A 14,762-nucleotide genomic window follows, 5' to 3' on the forward strand; every position below is an offset into this window, starting at 1 on the left:
TTTCGCCCTGCTCCCATCTTTGCTCTGCACCATTCCACACCAGGCTGCTGGCCTCACTGCAGGTTTTCACACCTCATGGGCAGGTGCATTGTGGCAGGGACACCCTGCTGACACTGGTTGGTGGGACCTCCTCAGCTGCAGCCTCAGCCTGTTGAGGTATAGGCTGTGAGAGGAGGTTTGCCAGTGTGTCCCAGAAGAGTTCATAGTGGTGCCCGTCTCCCTAAGTATGCAGAGGGCATATGCACACACATGCATTTCCAGCTTGAAGAGCTTCCACTTCTAATTCCCAGCTGTGTGCTCACACAAGCAGGAAGTCCTGAGGGCAGACTGTGCAGTGACTTGCTCTGTGATGCTTTTGTCACAAGCCATGGGGGCACCTCTGCCTTGAAAAGCTTGGGCTGCAGGACACAGGGCAGCAGCCTCTCTCTGCTGCGCATACCTGCCCAGGTCAGCAGCACTGAAGCACCCATGCTCAGTGACTGAGGAAACAGCAGAAAGGCATCATAACCATGCTAAATCCTTTGGGAAGCTCCTCAAGCACCAGCTTCACTCTGGAAGCTGAAAGGCAGTGCAGTGTTGAGCATCTCTTGGCTGGTGGCACAGCATAAGCACACAGAGCACTGTGTGAGCCCAAGGGCTCCTGCCCTCTGTGGTGCTTCTCAGCATCACAGGCAGAATGGGGGCAAAGCTGTAGCCCAGCAGTTTCTCTAAATAGCAAAGCATTGTTGAGGCAGAGATCCTGCTTTTGACGTGTAGACCATCTCTTCCCAATTTGCTGGGATAAGCTGGGAAAAAGTAGCTTGAATTTATCTGTTTGCTGCTTGTATTTTCCTTGGGCACACAGGGAGATGCAGTAGAGATGTAGTTTTTGCTTTGAGGTTTGAGTGCATTCCAGGTCTGGTATGTTTTGGGTTCCCAGCCACTGCAAGGCACCATTTTCAATTACATGTGAATATATGTGTCTGTTTTCCTGGAATTGTTTGAATTTTGTGAAAATATATAGGTATGAGAGGAGGCTGTTATAATCCCTACACATGCTTGACTTCTTTCTAAACAAAACCTCAGCTAAGGGTTTCAGCTAACTATCTCTTTAAAGAACCCTTTAAAACAAAGGCAGAATATGCCAACACAAGAACACAATAGGGCAAGCTTAAATAAAAACCAAAAGATGCCAAAAGCCTCACCAGACTATTGGCTCTGGTTGTCTGCCAGGAAGAGATTTGTCCCCAGCGCTGTACCATGTAACTACCAGTTCTGCATGCGATTTTCACTGGCAGGCTGGAGTTTGTCCGTATTTTATTTGTTTTCACCTGGAAGGGGCTGTAGGGCAGCGGAGGTCACTGTGGGTCACTGCAGTTTGCAGTAATGTGTTTTCAGTGTAGTCCAAATTCTCAGCTGGAGACTCTTTCTTGGGATGCCTAAGGATTATGTGGAAAGGAATTAGTCCCAATAACCCCTTAAACTTATTTAGAAAGAGTCTCTATCAGAGATCCTTAGGATCAACTTATATAATGATCTGGTTTTGACAGCTCTGACTGGAAAAGCATGTGTGCAGAGAGGGAAGGAATCGATTTAGCAACAAAAGAAAAGGCTCTTTGTGTGGGAGATGGCTATAGGGAAGTAAAACCTACTGACAGGAGGCTTACATTTGTACTGGGCAAGGTCTGCTTCTCCTCTGGAAAATACCTGCGGACATCTCTTTTCCCTTGCTCTTACGCTGCCCCTGAAGCCTCAGCAGCCAGCAGGCACTCAGATGCCACGCAGCCATTACCTTTGTTCGTTAAGAATGTCTCTTTCTCTTTCCTGGGCAGTAGCAGTGTCCAGGGCTCCCCTCCCTGGCCTCACAGCTCTGTGGGCCCACGAATAAAAATAAAACAAGGCAGGCATTAATCAGTCAGTGTCAAACGCTTGGAGAGGATGAATGATACGGCAGAGCCCTGGCATTTCCGTTCTGCTGCGTTGCCTGCATTGCTAATGCTCCTCTCAACACCGGGTCACTTCAGTGTCCCGCCTGTTGGCCTGCAAAAATATTATGCTTGCAGCTGGGGAGGAGGAGGAAGGTCCCACCTTCCCTCCCCATCTGCACAGGGCAGTGGGCATCACCAAAAACAGGCTGTGCTTCCAAGCCTTTCTGGGGGCCACAAGCATACCTGGCCCCTTTCCTGCAGAAACCTGTGCTCAGATCTTAGAATCAACTAGGCTGGAAAAGACCTTTAAGATCATCAATTCCAACCAGGACTGCCAAGTCCACCATGTTACTGAGGTCCTCCTCCACATGGTTTTTGAACACTTCCAGGGATGGTGATATCCACTCTAAACCTTCCCTAGCACAGCTCGAGGCTGTTTCCTCTTGTGCTATCACTTGTTACCTGGGAGAAAAGACCAGCCACATCCTTTCAGGTAGCTGTAGAGAGCGATAAGGTCCCCCTGAGCCTTCTCCCTCATGTGATTGCAGGGCAGGCAGCCCTGGCTGATACACAGCCTGCCATGAAATCTCCTGAGCTTGGTGTAGGCAAGAAGCCCAGCCTGCCCCAGCTTTCCAATGCCAGCATTGGTCTCTCAGCAGGTTGCCAATGCCTCGGACAGCTGGGCAGTGAGGGACGTCCCAGCCGCGCAGCACCGCCTGACCCTCACCAGGCTGGACCCTGGCAGTCTCTACGAGGTGGAGATGGCCGCTCACAACTGTGCCGGCGAGGGACAGACGGCCATGGTGACCTTCCGGACTGGTAAAGGTCAAACTTTTCCCTGGGTGTTCTGCTGGAGTTCGGGGCAGGGCCCCTCTGAGAAGTCCCATCTCAGCCCTGAGGCACCAGGCTTAGGACAAAGGGGCTGTTTCTGCTCTGGAAACCCATCTGCCCTCGGCTTAGAGCGACTCCGTCAGAAGGGAATGTGGAGGGTGGGATTGAAACAGGATGGGGAAAATCAGGTTTCCCCTCTGCCTGGAAGTGCCTTGGAGTAAGTCTCTTTCTCCTTTGGAATCTCAGTTGGACACCTGCAGAACCATAGAAAATAGGTCTGGTGGGGACGTCAAGAGGTCATTTAATCCATCCTCTGCCTGCAGACAGGATCAGCCCGTGGGGGTTGTTCCTGCCAGGTGTTTCTCTGATCTGTCCTTAACAGCTTGCCCTGCACCAAAGGAAACTCCAGGCCTTCCCATGTAGTCTGCCTGGTGCAGAGTTGTCTTTGCCACTAAGAGGGTGTTCCAAATGTCTGCACTAAGTCCCTCTATCCCCTGGCTGCCTTTCATGTCTCCATCAGGTGTGGGGAATGGCATTCCCTTTATAGCAACCTTCCCCATGGCAGTGGGCTGGCTCACGTCTCCCTTCAGGCCCCCATCTTGTACCAGTTACTATTTTCTCAGACAGAAATCTAGCAAGATTTCAAGAAAACCAGTTAAAAGTTTTAGAAAATGAAGTATGAGGGGAACCTATTAACAGATTAACAAACCTGCCCCTTTAGCTTTAGTTCCTGCCCGCAGGTTGCGTGCTTTGAACCCCTCGGTTCAAAGAACTCAACCTAGGGGTTCAAAGGTTCAACCTAGGGCCGTCACAGTCCGGGAGTACTTACCTCAGCATCGTGGTTGGGAATATTTTCAATGCTTATCACAGCAAAAATTAACCCTGATCCACACCTGCTTGTCACTGATGCCACCTCTCCCTTCTGCACAGGCCGGCGCCCAAAACCAGAGATTGTTGCTAGCAAGGAGCAGCAAATCCAGAGGGATGACCCAGGCACAAGCACTCAGAGCAGTAACCAGTCTGATAACAGCCGTCTGTCCCGTAAGGCCCTCTCTCAGCTGGGCAAGGAGGGAGGACGAGGGGTGCTGGATCTCTTGTGGGTGGTAGTGGCCAGGCCATGATGGGGTTGAAGTCTCCACTGGGTCTCCAGGTCTTGACAAGGAGTGGTCCTTCTCGGACACCCCTGCTATCGCATTGACAGGCAGTCTGTCTTAGGGGAGCAGGCTGATCCCACTGCCTGTCCCCACCATTAATGTAAGGATTTGTCAGAAACTCTGTCTTGTGCTGGGTTCCATGTGGTGGGTTCAGAAAGCCCTGTGAATGTGTGGGGCACAGGACCAACAAGCTGGGATGCACCAGTGGGTGCTGGGGAGTGTGAGGCAGGAAAGAAACCAACTCCCTGCAGGCCTTGGCATCCTTCTCTCTCAGCCAAGCCCTGACAAGGGGCAGTTGTGCCCATTCTAGGGGTGCAGGGTATTTTGCTGAACAGGAGAAATATCAGCTCCTTACGGGTTAATCCAATTCATTGTTTTTCCCATCTTGTATCTACCATTGCTGTTATTCACCGGAGCCACTATCCTTTCTGTGAAATACTCTCCTTCAGTCCTTACCCTTTCTTGTGAAGTCCTCTCATTCAATTACCCACACTCATTCATGTGTTGCCTTTTCTTTCATCTTCACAGCTCCTTTCATCAGTTTCCTCCCAACTTTTGACTGTTTTCCTATCAAATTTCATGTCTGTAGTTCAGAACTTTTCCCTGTTTCCTTCTCAGCTGGTCTTCTCAGTCTCTCCTGTTTTCATCTCCTACACTCATCTGTCCCTACTGTCAGTCTCCCCCTGCTCACTGCTCCCACATCAGCCAGGCCTTTTGCTCTGTTTCCAGGTCTGCATCCACATCTCTCACTGCTCTCCCTCCCACGATGGGTGTACACACCTCAAATCCTACATGAGTTGGGAGTGGAAATGGAGGAAGATGCAAGCAGGAGTAAAAGATGTTTGCAGGGCACAAACTGAAAGGAGTGAGGATTTGGGGGTGCCAGCTCTAACGAAGAGACAGAAGAGAGCAGGCAGGACTTAAAGAGCATGTGGGTGGGTGCAATGCAGGTAGACCTTCACCCACATACTTACAAGATACAGGATCCTCCAGACAGGGCAAGAGAAATGTGTTTCCTGTCCTGATGTCCTTCTGTGCCCCTTGCAGCTCCAGAGGCACCAGACCGTCCAACCATCTCCATGGCATCAGAGACATCTGTGTATGTGACGTGGATCCCCCGTGGGAATGGTGGGTTCCCCATCCAGTCTTTCCGTGTGGAATATAAGAAACTGAAGAAGTTGGGAGACTGGGTCCTGGCCACCAGTGACATTCCTCCCTCTCGCCTCTCTGTGGAAATCCCAGGCTTGGAGAAAGGTAGGCAGGTGTTCTCCTCCCTGCTTCCTGGAGGTCTGTAGGAAGCTGTGCAGTCCCTGTAGGATGCTTAGCCATCTGTCATGTCCTGCTTAGCCCTGGCATGTACAAGCAAAACAAAGCTGCCCCAGCTCCAGCCTTACATGCATGGGGAAAAACTGCAAATGCTTCTCCAATTTCTCCAGCTGCAAAGACCAGCATAGATTTGACCTCCCTCAGGGAGGCTTGTGCATGCTTTTCTGTATTACAGGATATAGTTACTAAAGGCATTTGGTTTTGCCATTTACTAGACAGGACAGAACTTTCTTTAGCCACAGGCAAGACAGATGAGTACACAATTCCCATTGCACTTCACATGAGAAAAGACAGCATCACTGAGCTGGACAGTTTAAAAGGGCAACACATCTACCTCAAATTAAAGACCAGTAAAATCATGTTTGAGTAAAAAATTATTTAGGCTTTGAGCTTTTAACTGATGTTTATGTACTTAATTTCTGTGAGGTAGAGAAAGGACACTTTCCCATACCTGCTTTTGGGTCAGGACATATCAATCCACACACATACACTTCCCAGAACTGCTACTGACCTCTAGACCATCCAGACAAGAACTGGGGAAGGCAAATAAAAGCAGGCTCCATTTAGCACATGGCTGAAATCTGGCCTTTCAGTGCTTGTACTTTGATCAAAACCTCTCTGTAGGTCCTCTGCCTTTCAGAGAAGGTGTAGCTCCTCTCCCTGGGCAGACCTGTGCTGGCAGTAGAAGTCTTGGAAGACTCCAATCTCTGTAATTCTTTAATTTCCCATTTTTCCCTGTAGGCACATCCTATAAGTTCCGTGTCCGGGCACTGAACATCCTGGGAGAGAGTGAGCCCAGTGCAGCATCTCGGCCATATGTGGTATCTGGGTACACCAACCGAGTCTATGAGCGCCCTGTGGCCGGGCCATACATCACTTTCACAGATGCCATCAATGAGACCACCATCATGCTGAAGTGGATGGTAAGGTTTGTAGGGGTGGAGGTTACTGAATGTGCAGGAAGCAGGGGTGTAGCAGGTGCTACTTGCCATCTTAAAGGTTACCACACTGGAGGCTGTCACCAGCACAAATGCATCTGCGATCCAATAGCTCCCTCCACCAAAGGAGGATTGGGCTTGCGCCATGTAGATGTGGGGGAAGTCAGAGAGCTTAGGAAACCCTTTTTGTCTGAATCCAGGGCTGTACACAGGAGGCATTTCAGCAGATAATCTCAGGTCTTGACCATTTTGTTCAACAATCACAGTTCAGCAATGCACAGGATAGCTGCTTGCTCTCCCAGCTAAATTCCTGGAATCCATTAGCATCTCTGTCTGATACATCCTTCACTCTCACTTGCTGGGTAGCAGTCCTAAGTGTTGGTAATCTTTTTAGGAGTGGGCAGGATCTTTTGGATCACAAGTCCAGATCCAAGTGTTTCCAACAGCTTAAGAGTTTCTTCAGAGGGATGCATTGCCCTCTTCTCTCCCAGCCGCTTCTAGCCCGAAATTGCTACAGCAGGATGGGCACTGGTGTTTATTTAAACATAAACAGTAGCTGATAAAACACTGGGTGAAAGACAGCAATAACACATGGAGCTGGGACAGTACTGCCCTGGGTGGAGGAGGAACAGAGCTTCTTCAAAACCACGGACTCCTGGGGTCACTGGTTCATGGAAAGATGCAGTTTGTCTGAAAGCCATGAGCCTGCTGGAGTCAAAGTGAATGTATGCCTGCCCTTGCCCAGGCTGAGATGCTGCTGCTTGAGGATTTTTTTCTCTGAAGCATTGGTTGTAGTTGCTCAGACGGAGCAGAGTACTAGATGCTTGGGGTGACAGGACCAGACTCATGGCTTGTCTGCTACTTGGGAAGCAAGGTGTGAGAGACCTTATGTAGCGCTGAGCTCTTGAAAGGAAACCCTTACCACACAAACCAATGGCAAAACAAGGATGATTCCCCTTCTGGGACTTCCTCCTGTCCCATCTTATTTATGGTAACTGCTCCTCACCTGGTACAATATGGAGCACAGATATCTCTGCTAATTTCTGCTCTCCTGTTCTCTGCAGTATATCCCAGCCAGCAATAACAACACTCCCATCCATGGTTTTTACATCTACTACCGCCCCACTGACAGTGACAATGACAGTGACTACAAGAAGGATGTGGTAGAAGGTAAGAGATACTGAGAGACTGGTCCCAGCTGCTGGTTCCTTCTGGAAGAGCAGACAGCCAGAAGGAGCCTGTGCACAAAAGGCTCTGCTGCTGCTGTCCAGGCCTGCTTTACCTAGTAGTGCTGCAGGACCGTGCCAGCTGCATGTTTCCTGAGGAAGCCAACAGCACCATGTGTTTGTTCCCTCCTCAGGAGATCGGTACTGGCACTCCATCAGCCACCTGCAGCCAGAGACCTCATATGACATTAAGATGCAATGCTTCAATGAGGGTGGTGAAAGCGAGTTCAGCAACGTGATGATCTGTGAAACCAAAGGTAACCAGCTTCACAGGGCACCTCTGGGAGCACTGCATGCTGCCTTCCCTGCCTGCAGCTGGGGCAGGTACTATCTCTGCCTGATGGTGTGGCATCCAAGCTCAGGCAAGGTGATGGAGGCAGCAGTGGGGAGAAGAGAGGCAGAGGTTTGTTGATGCTGTTGATGGGTGTGTGTATATACCCATGCCACTACTCACAGACCTCTTGTGCAGGGTCCATCACTGTTTTCCTTGAAGGAGTAGTTACCTTTTGTTTTCCTAAGTGTCACACAGATGGTGACTGGAACCAGAAGGGCTAACTTACCCTTGCTGTGCCAAATTCCTGTGTTTGGTTATAAGCAGGTCCCACATTGTCTTCCAAGAAGTTGCACTGTCATGATTGATAGGAACAGCATGAAGTCCAACTGTGTGTTTTGGAGAAGCTATTTCCCTTTTGCCTTAGCAGCCCAAATGTCTGGCAGATCTGTAAGCCAAGCACAGATTTGTCTGTACTGCAGTATGCAATAGCCTAGGAAGTCCTCTGACATCCAGGGGCACTTCTTTAAAGCCACTATAGAAGTCTGTCCCTTCCACAGCAGCACAGACATGCCTGGAGTGGGTTGCTATCCCACTTTCCATGCCTGTGTCTAACGCTCATTCTCTCTTCCCTTTGCAGCTCGGAAGTCTCTTGGTCTGCCAGGTCGTCTTCCACCCTCCACAGTGGCCCCCCAGCAGCATCCCCCACTCAGTGGTGGGCACAATGGCCTGGGGGCAGGGGCCATGATGGCCCGTTCCAGCGACTTGCCATACTTGATTGTAGGTGTCGTGCTGGGCTCTATCGTACTCCTCATCGTGGCTTTCATTCCCTTTTGCCTTTGGAGAGCCTGGTCCAAGCAGAGTAAGAGTTCTTTCTTGAGATTTACAAGATGTGCTCTGCCTTGTGGGTTATTTTGGCTCCTGGGTGTCATTGGGTCAAACACCCAAATTGTGAGGCTGCACATTCTGGGCCGTGGGGAGAGGGTGTGCAGAGGGCAGTCTCAAATGTCCTGTGGAACCCCATAAAGACAAAGCCACTGTTTGTCCCTTGTCCTACTTACCTTGTTGGAAAGGACCCCTGGGACTAGAATGGGGGAAAATGACACTCCCTTTACTTTCATGTAGGCCCCCTTTCCATTTCTCTCCAAGGATGCTTTGGGTGCCAGAATAGCTGCCTGATAGGACAGCCTAACATTAGCCCTGCTGAGCTTCAAGAAGCTCAACCTTACCTCTGATTTTAGCCTCAGAATTCCTCTTCTTTCCCTCTACAGAACACACCATTGACATGGGCTTCCCAGGAGCTGGGCTGCTGGTCTCGTCCTGCCAGTACACCATGGTGCCTCTGAGGGGCATCTCTGCTCCTCGTGCCAATGGACATCCTTATGTTAACGGGCAGCCCTATGCCAATGGGGCACATCTGAATGGCATCTGTCCCTCTGCAGGAGTGGGGTATGCAAGCACCAAGCCTCGAGAGTACAGTCCAGATGAAGTGCCACAGGTATGTCCGTACCTGTGGTTAAAAGTTGGTTTGACATGAGCCTGGACGTTGCAGTGAGAGGGCTTCTGCAGACAAGTCTGGCACCCTTTGCAGCATGTACAAGTGGCAAGACTGGCTTCTTAAAAGAGATTTCCCCTTTGCAGTGGAGTCTGAGACATGGCAGAAATGGAAAGGTCTCCAAAACACTGGTGAAAAAGTGGTTTCTTGAGGCAGTAGCTCTAAGTATGGAGGAGGCAGTGAGCAAAGGCTGCTCTTACAGGAATGGTTCCTGTTTCTCCCGAGCAAAGCTCACAGGGACTGACAATGTTGAGGACTCAGTGTGCAAATAGTAACACCAGCTAAGGCAGTGCCATAGCCGAGACTATAAATTGATTATCATCCCCTTTGATTCAGCGGTAAGCATGAAGTGAGTTTTTCTGTGCTTAGTTCCACTGTCCTGTCTAGCAAAAGAAAGTTACAGCTTTTCCTGCCCCATGGCTCTGGTTCCCAGATCAACACCTGCTTCTTAATGCTGCTGTGTGGCATTGCTCTGCTGAGAATCCTTCTCTCTCCTTCCAGTCACACGAGGAGACCAACGCCTTGCTGCAAGCGAGAGTGCTCCAAAATGGGAACGTCCAGCAAGACTACCAGCCCTCCAGGTTAGTCCTAGCTTGTGGAGGGGGAGTGTGGAACGATCCAGCAGGACCCACAAGACTACATGCTTGCAAGAGCTTGCCCTTACCACACTTCTGTCTGTCCCAGTTCACTTGGGAATCAAGTCCATGCTTCAGCAGTAGGCCTTCTTGTTCTAAATTCTCTTCACACAGCTCATTTCTCTTGGCATTTGAGGGAGGAATAATTTACTTGTACAGATGGCCAAGACATACTTCCCCTTGCCTCCTTTTCCTCCCTCTGCTCCTAAGTGGGAGACTGAAAAGTAGAATGAGAGAAGCTAACATCTATGAATGGATGCTGATAAGTAGCTGCCGCAGAACCTGGCCAAGATCCAGTTCTGGGTGCTTTTGTGTCTTTGTGTTCAGACATCAAGTCATTATTCCCATGCTCCCTGGAGGAGGTATTCCTCCCAACTCCTGTGGCGCTCATTAGGTGTTGAGTCATGGACAACAGGTCCCATCGCCTCATTCCCATCCCACAAGTACATCCCACTTTCTCCTTTGCCCTCATTAGGAATGCTCTATGTCACTGCATTGATGCAGCTGGCAGAGATGTTACATAGGTCTAGCTTTCAAGGAGGCGAAATCCCTGCCCATGGCAGTGGATTTGGAGCTAGATGATATTTAAGGTCCCTTCAAACCCAACCATTCTATGACTGTGATCTGTTAATAGTGCTGAACCTCTTGGTCTGCCTCTCCAGATTGCCCAACCCAAGAACAGAAGACAGCTCATTCCTTTACAGTCTCCCAGATGACTCCACTCACCAGCTTCTTCAGCCGCAAGATGACTGTCCTCGCCTTCAAGAGCACTTTGTTGGTCTCCATCATCCAGTGATGGGCAGCAAAGTGGGAGGCCCCAGCCTGGATGCTCGGCGGGATCCCCTGTTCCACCAAGGTCAGTGGTCTGGAAAACTTGTGTTTGTTTCGTCTCATTGTTTCAGGCTGATCTTACAGAAAAGTATCACTGTAGAGCCTTTGTGATGACTCTGTTCATGCTTGCTTCTGCAGTGCAAGTACAGTTTTAACACAACAGCATGGAAAGACCGTACTAGCAGCTGGGGAGTGTAAATTGCCCCATTCAGTTTTAGAAGACACATTTCTCCAAAAGCTTGCACTGTAAGCTGCTGGAAGGGCACACACCCAGCTCCAGTTACAGAGCTGCTGTCCTTTAGTCCTGAATTTTGCATTTTCCAGACTGCCAGTAAAACAGCAAGGTCCCTGAGAAATTACGTGAATCCATCTCCCTAGAACATGATCCATTGATCCAGCCCTGTAGTGTGGATCAGACCTGTGGTGTGCAAGCGCAAGATCAAAGTCCCATGTAGCCAGGGCTTTCAGAATGCAGCTCTTCCTCTTTGATCAGAGTACCTATCCTCATAGGGTGGATTGTTGACAAGAGAGCTACCACAGCATCTCTCATTTCTTTATGCATTGTGATAATTTCTTGCTCCTTTCCCGTTCAGGAAGCCCTTGCTGCCTCGGCCTAGTGCCAGTTGAAGAGGTAGAAAGACTGGATTGCTGCCAGCCCAGAGGAGATCTCCATCCCCAGAATCCAGTGATCTCATCTTTGGGTCAGGACCTACCAAGACACCTGAACAGCAGCCCACCACCACTGAGGCCTTTAGAGACTCATTCTGCTGCCAGCTAGGGACCAAGCTGCCTTTTGCAAAAGATTTATTCTAAAGAGAAAAAGAGAATGGGTATTTATTTTTGTATAACGCCCCTATTTATATATTTATGCACTTGTATATAGATGTATATGTGCCTTTTATAATGCTATGGAGACAGAAGGCATCCTCAGCAAAGTCACAGGAGGGCCCAAGAAATACAGCCGCAGCTCTCCTTGGCACTGGGCTGTTCATCAGAGCACAAGATGGAAACAGCAGCACAAGAGATGTCGCAGGACATAGGTGCAAATAGAGCTGCCACCGCTAAGATCTAGCACCCTCTTGGAATGAGGGCTTCACGAAAGATAATGCTGTCAAAAAGGTCTTTCCTCTCCGCCACAGGAAGGTTTGTCCCAGTAACCCACTCCTGTGAATGGACTGGAGTTATGCTGTCTGCCTGCTCATCTTAGACAACCCTTCACATACTCTCCATCTGCAGACGCATATCTGTAAAGACAAACTCACGCTTTAACGTCTAAAATAAAGGCTTTAGTCTTTTCTGTGGCTGGCTGTATGCTAAATCCTGCCACAGAATGAATCTGCTGTTTTTCACTTGCAGTCATACAGCAAGCAGGACATCTGGGGAGAGGGGACATTTCCTGCTGCTACGGTTTTCCAAATAGCCACCGATACGAATGTTCTTAATGCTAAGCTCAGGAGAAGAGGGACGGCTGCTGCCTGCACCAGTTAAGTGACATGGAGCTTGTAGCGAGGAGCACAGCTAGAGGAAATTTTCATTTATCTCCAAGGACAGCTGCATGAGTTTGGTGATGGGGCAGATAGAGGCAGATAGATAAGTAAATCTCTGCAAATGTTTGCTTACCCCCCATCCTGCGGTTTTCAAGCTTCAAAAGCTTTCAGCATCCCAACCCTGTGGACAAGGGTGGGTTTTCCCCTGAAGGAAACAGGGGATGCTCAGCACCTTCACAGGGACCCACTGGAAAGGCAGGATGCACAAGTGCCATTCATATGGTTGTGCTGGGGCCAGCAGGGGCAGTTCTTGTGCCTGGCTGGGATATGGTTGGATCCTGGATGAGTGCACACCAGAGAGAGGAGCAAAACCAGGGGAAGTGGGGAAGAAGAGCAAGAGCAGCTGTGGGTTGTTCACTCTGATTACTTAAAAATTAACAACAACCCCCAAGTCTCCCTGTGTGCCTTGAAAAACTTTGCACTGGACTGAGTGCAACACAGCCCCTCTGCTTTGGGGTGAAGGAAGTTTCCACAGTTAAGACAGGGTAAGTGCTGTAACTGATCACACACTGCTGCCATACCAGATGCCAGAGGTAAAAAAGAATAAAACCTGAAACCATGAACTCTGATCAGTCTCAAGCCAGTGGAATTACAGGCTGACTTTGCATTTGCTGTACCCTCTTTCTGCCAGGCAAATATCCCATCCTGCACTACAGTGCAGTTTTCCACTGCTACAGAAGCAAGTGGGAAGGTATTCAATAGGCTGCATTCCCATCTGCGTACTATAGGCCCTGAGGATAAAGGTCCCTTTGCTTTCCCCCAAACAAAGGGCACTTCCCTTGACCCTAACTAGCTCAGTCAACAGAGAAGTACCACTGCTGCTAGGATATTCAGCAATAAAAAAGGCACCCTTAAGGCAGATCTCTTTTACCATTTTTGAGGACAAAAGTACCAAAGCTCTATATGCCCAAGCAAAACTCATATCCAGCCTTCCACAACTACTCATGTGAAGAACAGACATATACACAGACAGGGCATCAGCCCTGCACAAATTTCTGCAATAAACCAATAACAGCCTTTAGTAGTTGTATTTCCACTTTATTCCATATCTGTCACTAAAGCCATATTTTGATTGATAGGAGAAACAAACATAGCCCATTAAAACTAAACCCCTGCATAGCCAAAGGAATTAATTTCACACTTCCAGGTGTGACTACTGCCACAGTTAACTACATCCATTTTTATGGGAAAATAACAAAACTTAGAAAAACTAACAGTTTCTGGTGTAAGAACAGGGAATGATGCAGTTGGTGTCTCAGGATCCTGTGGTTAAGAAGGTTGCAGAAAGAAGCACCTATCCTTTCTGCAAAGGACAGTGAGTTCTTTTCAGTACCCACCTTTTCTGTTTAGAAGACTGATTTCTTGTCTTAGGAGGGCTGTGTCACCAGCGATGTGCTTGAGCTGTGACTCCAGCCTGGCCTTCTCTTTGATGTCAGTAGTTCGGGTACGCTGAAATTCTACTCCCTGTAAGGAAAGAAAAAAGCAGCTCCTATAAAAATAATAAATAAACGGTGGAAGTTATTTCAAGTGGGAAAGAGAAGCTTCCCAAGAGGCAGCACAGCTCCATGACTTCTCTACTCTTCAGTCAGAACTACTTGTAAGTCGGAGTGAGGGAACACTGACTTGGACTCAGACTGTCACAGGTGGCTGCCCTATTCCCTAATAGAGACCAAAGAAAATACTTTATTTGGCCATTTCCGTGTAACAAAGGGATAATTTTGACTTGCCACGAGATATTGTTTAATTAATTTTAATTAGAAGTAAGATGAATTTGTTTCAATATTAGAAAGCAGCCAAGTAGGAAATTACAGAGAAGCTAAGGTAAGGCTTGCTTCAGGATCAGTTAATTTACCTCCCTTCCTACAAGACCTGGGGCAGCCGTTCAGCCTGTGCCACTAGGCAATATTAGCCCAAACTGCTGACAGCAGAGCAGGATGTGAGACCAAAGAGCTGGTGAAGGCCAGATGATCGACACTTTACCCATGTCTGAACAGCCCCAAAGCTGCAGTGGTTAAAGGCTTACCATATCATTCTTCAGTGCAGCCAGCTTAGTTTCAAGTTGATGCTTTTCAAAACAAAACTGGTTCAGCTGTTGCAGCTTGCTGCTGTTTTCCTTTGTCAGCTTCATTAGCTGCTGCTGCAGGTCTGAGATTCTTTTCTAGAAAGATGTAAAAGGTTGAGGTGGGATGAAAGAGGACAAAAAGCATGAGGTGAAGAAGAAATGCTAGGTACAACATAAGTGTCACAGAAATGAGGCAAACAAGAGACTGATCCTGCATACACCACCTGATCCCATAGTACCTTTAGTGCAATCTGTCACTTTTTTTTTTTTTTAACATTGCGGATGCCTAAGTAGGTAAAGCAGTTGGGCAAGGGTGTGGGAAAGAGAAAGCCACTAGGTACATTGTACTTCCTTATGTGCCCTTCTGTAAAGGCAGCATAAGAGTGTTGCCAGCTTGCACCACAGGAGCTGAGCCTTAGGCCCCCCTAGGTAGAGACATGAGTTTTGCAGACTGCACAGACTAGTGTCCCAGCCACAAA

General features: G+C 48.8%; 2 protein-coding genes across 4 annotated transcripts in view; one reads left to right on the top strand and one right to left on the bottom strand.

Annotated features, from left to right (window-relative positions):
• BOC (BOC cell adhesion associated, oncogene regulated) overlaps positions 1–12,009 on the top strand; it is a 54,701-nt gene extending 42,692 nt beyond the window's left edge. The window contains exons 9-19 of one of the 2 annotated variants that reach the window (XM_065676694.1): positions 2,564–2,726; positions 3,669–3,779; positions 4,940–5,146; positions 5,960–6,141; positions 7,221–7,326; positions 7,517–7,639; positions 8,294–8,515; positions 8,925–9,151; positions 9,710–9,789; positions 10,506–10,699; positions 11,268–12,009. In XM_065676694.1, coding sequence (XP_065532766.1) covers positions 2,564–2,726; positions 3,669–3,779; positions 4,940–5,146; positions 5,960–6,141; positions 7,221–7,326; positions 7,517–7,639; positions 8,294–8,515; positions 8,925–9,151; positions 9,710–9,789; positions 10,506–10,699; positions 11,268–11,452 — 1,800 coding nt within the window. In that variant the 3' untranslated portion in view covers positions 11,453–12,009. The remainder of the gene's footprint in view (positions 1–2,563; positions 2,727–3,668; positions 3,780–4,939; positions 5,147–5,959; positions 6,142–7,220; positions 7,327–7,516; positions 7,640–8,293; positions 8,516–8,924; positions 9,152–9,709; positions 9,790–10,505; positions 10,700–11,267) is intronic. The other variant, XM_065676695.1, reaches the window with a different exon arrangement.
• A 1,254-nt stretch (positions 12,010–13,263) lies between these two features.
• CFAP44 (cilia and flagella associated protein 44) overlaps positions 13,264–14,762 on the bottom strand; it is a 49,533-nt gene continuing 48,034 nt past the window's right edge. For both annotated transcript variants that reach the window (XM_065676688.1, XM_065676689.1), the window contains exons 33-34: positions 14,245–14,379; positions 13,264–13,685 (exon numbers count right to left, since the gene is read on the bottom strand). In XM_065676688.1, the coding sequence (XP_065532760.1) occupies positions 13,548–13,685; positions 14,245–14,379 (273 nt within the window). In that variant the 3' untranslated portion in view covers positions 13,264–13,547. The remainder of the gene's footprint in view (positions 13,686–14,244; positions 14,380–14,762) is intronic.

The sequence above is a fragment of the Lathamus discolor genome, chromosome 4 (genome assembly GCF_037157495.1).
Source record: "Lathamus discolor isolate bLatDis1 chromosome 4, bLatDis1.hap1, whole genome shotgun sequence".
NCBI classification, from domain to species: Eukaryota; Metazoa; Chordata; class Aves; order Psittaciformes; family Psittacidae; genus Lathamus; species Lathamus discolor.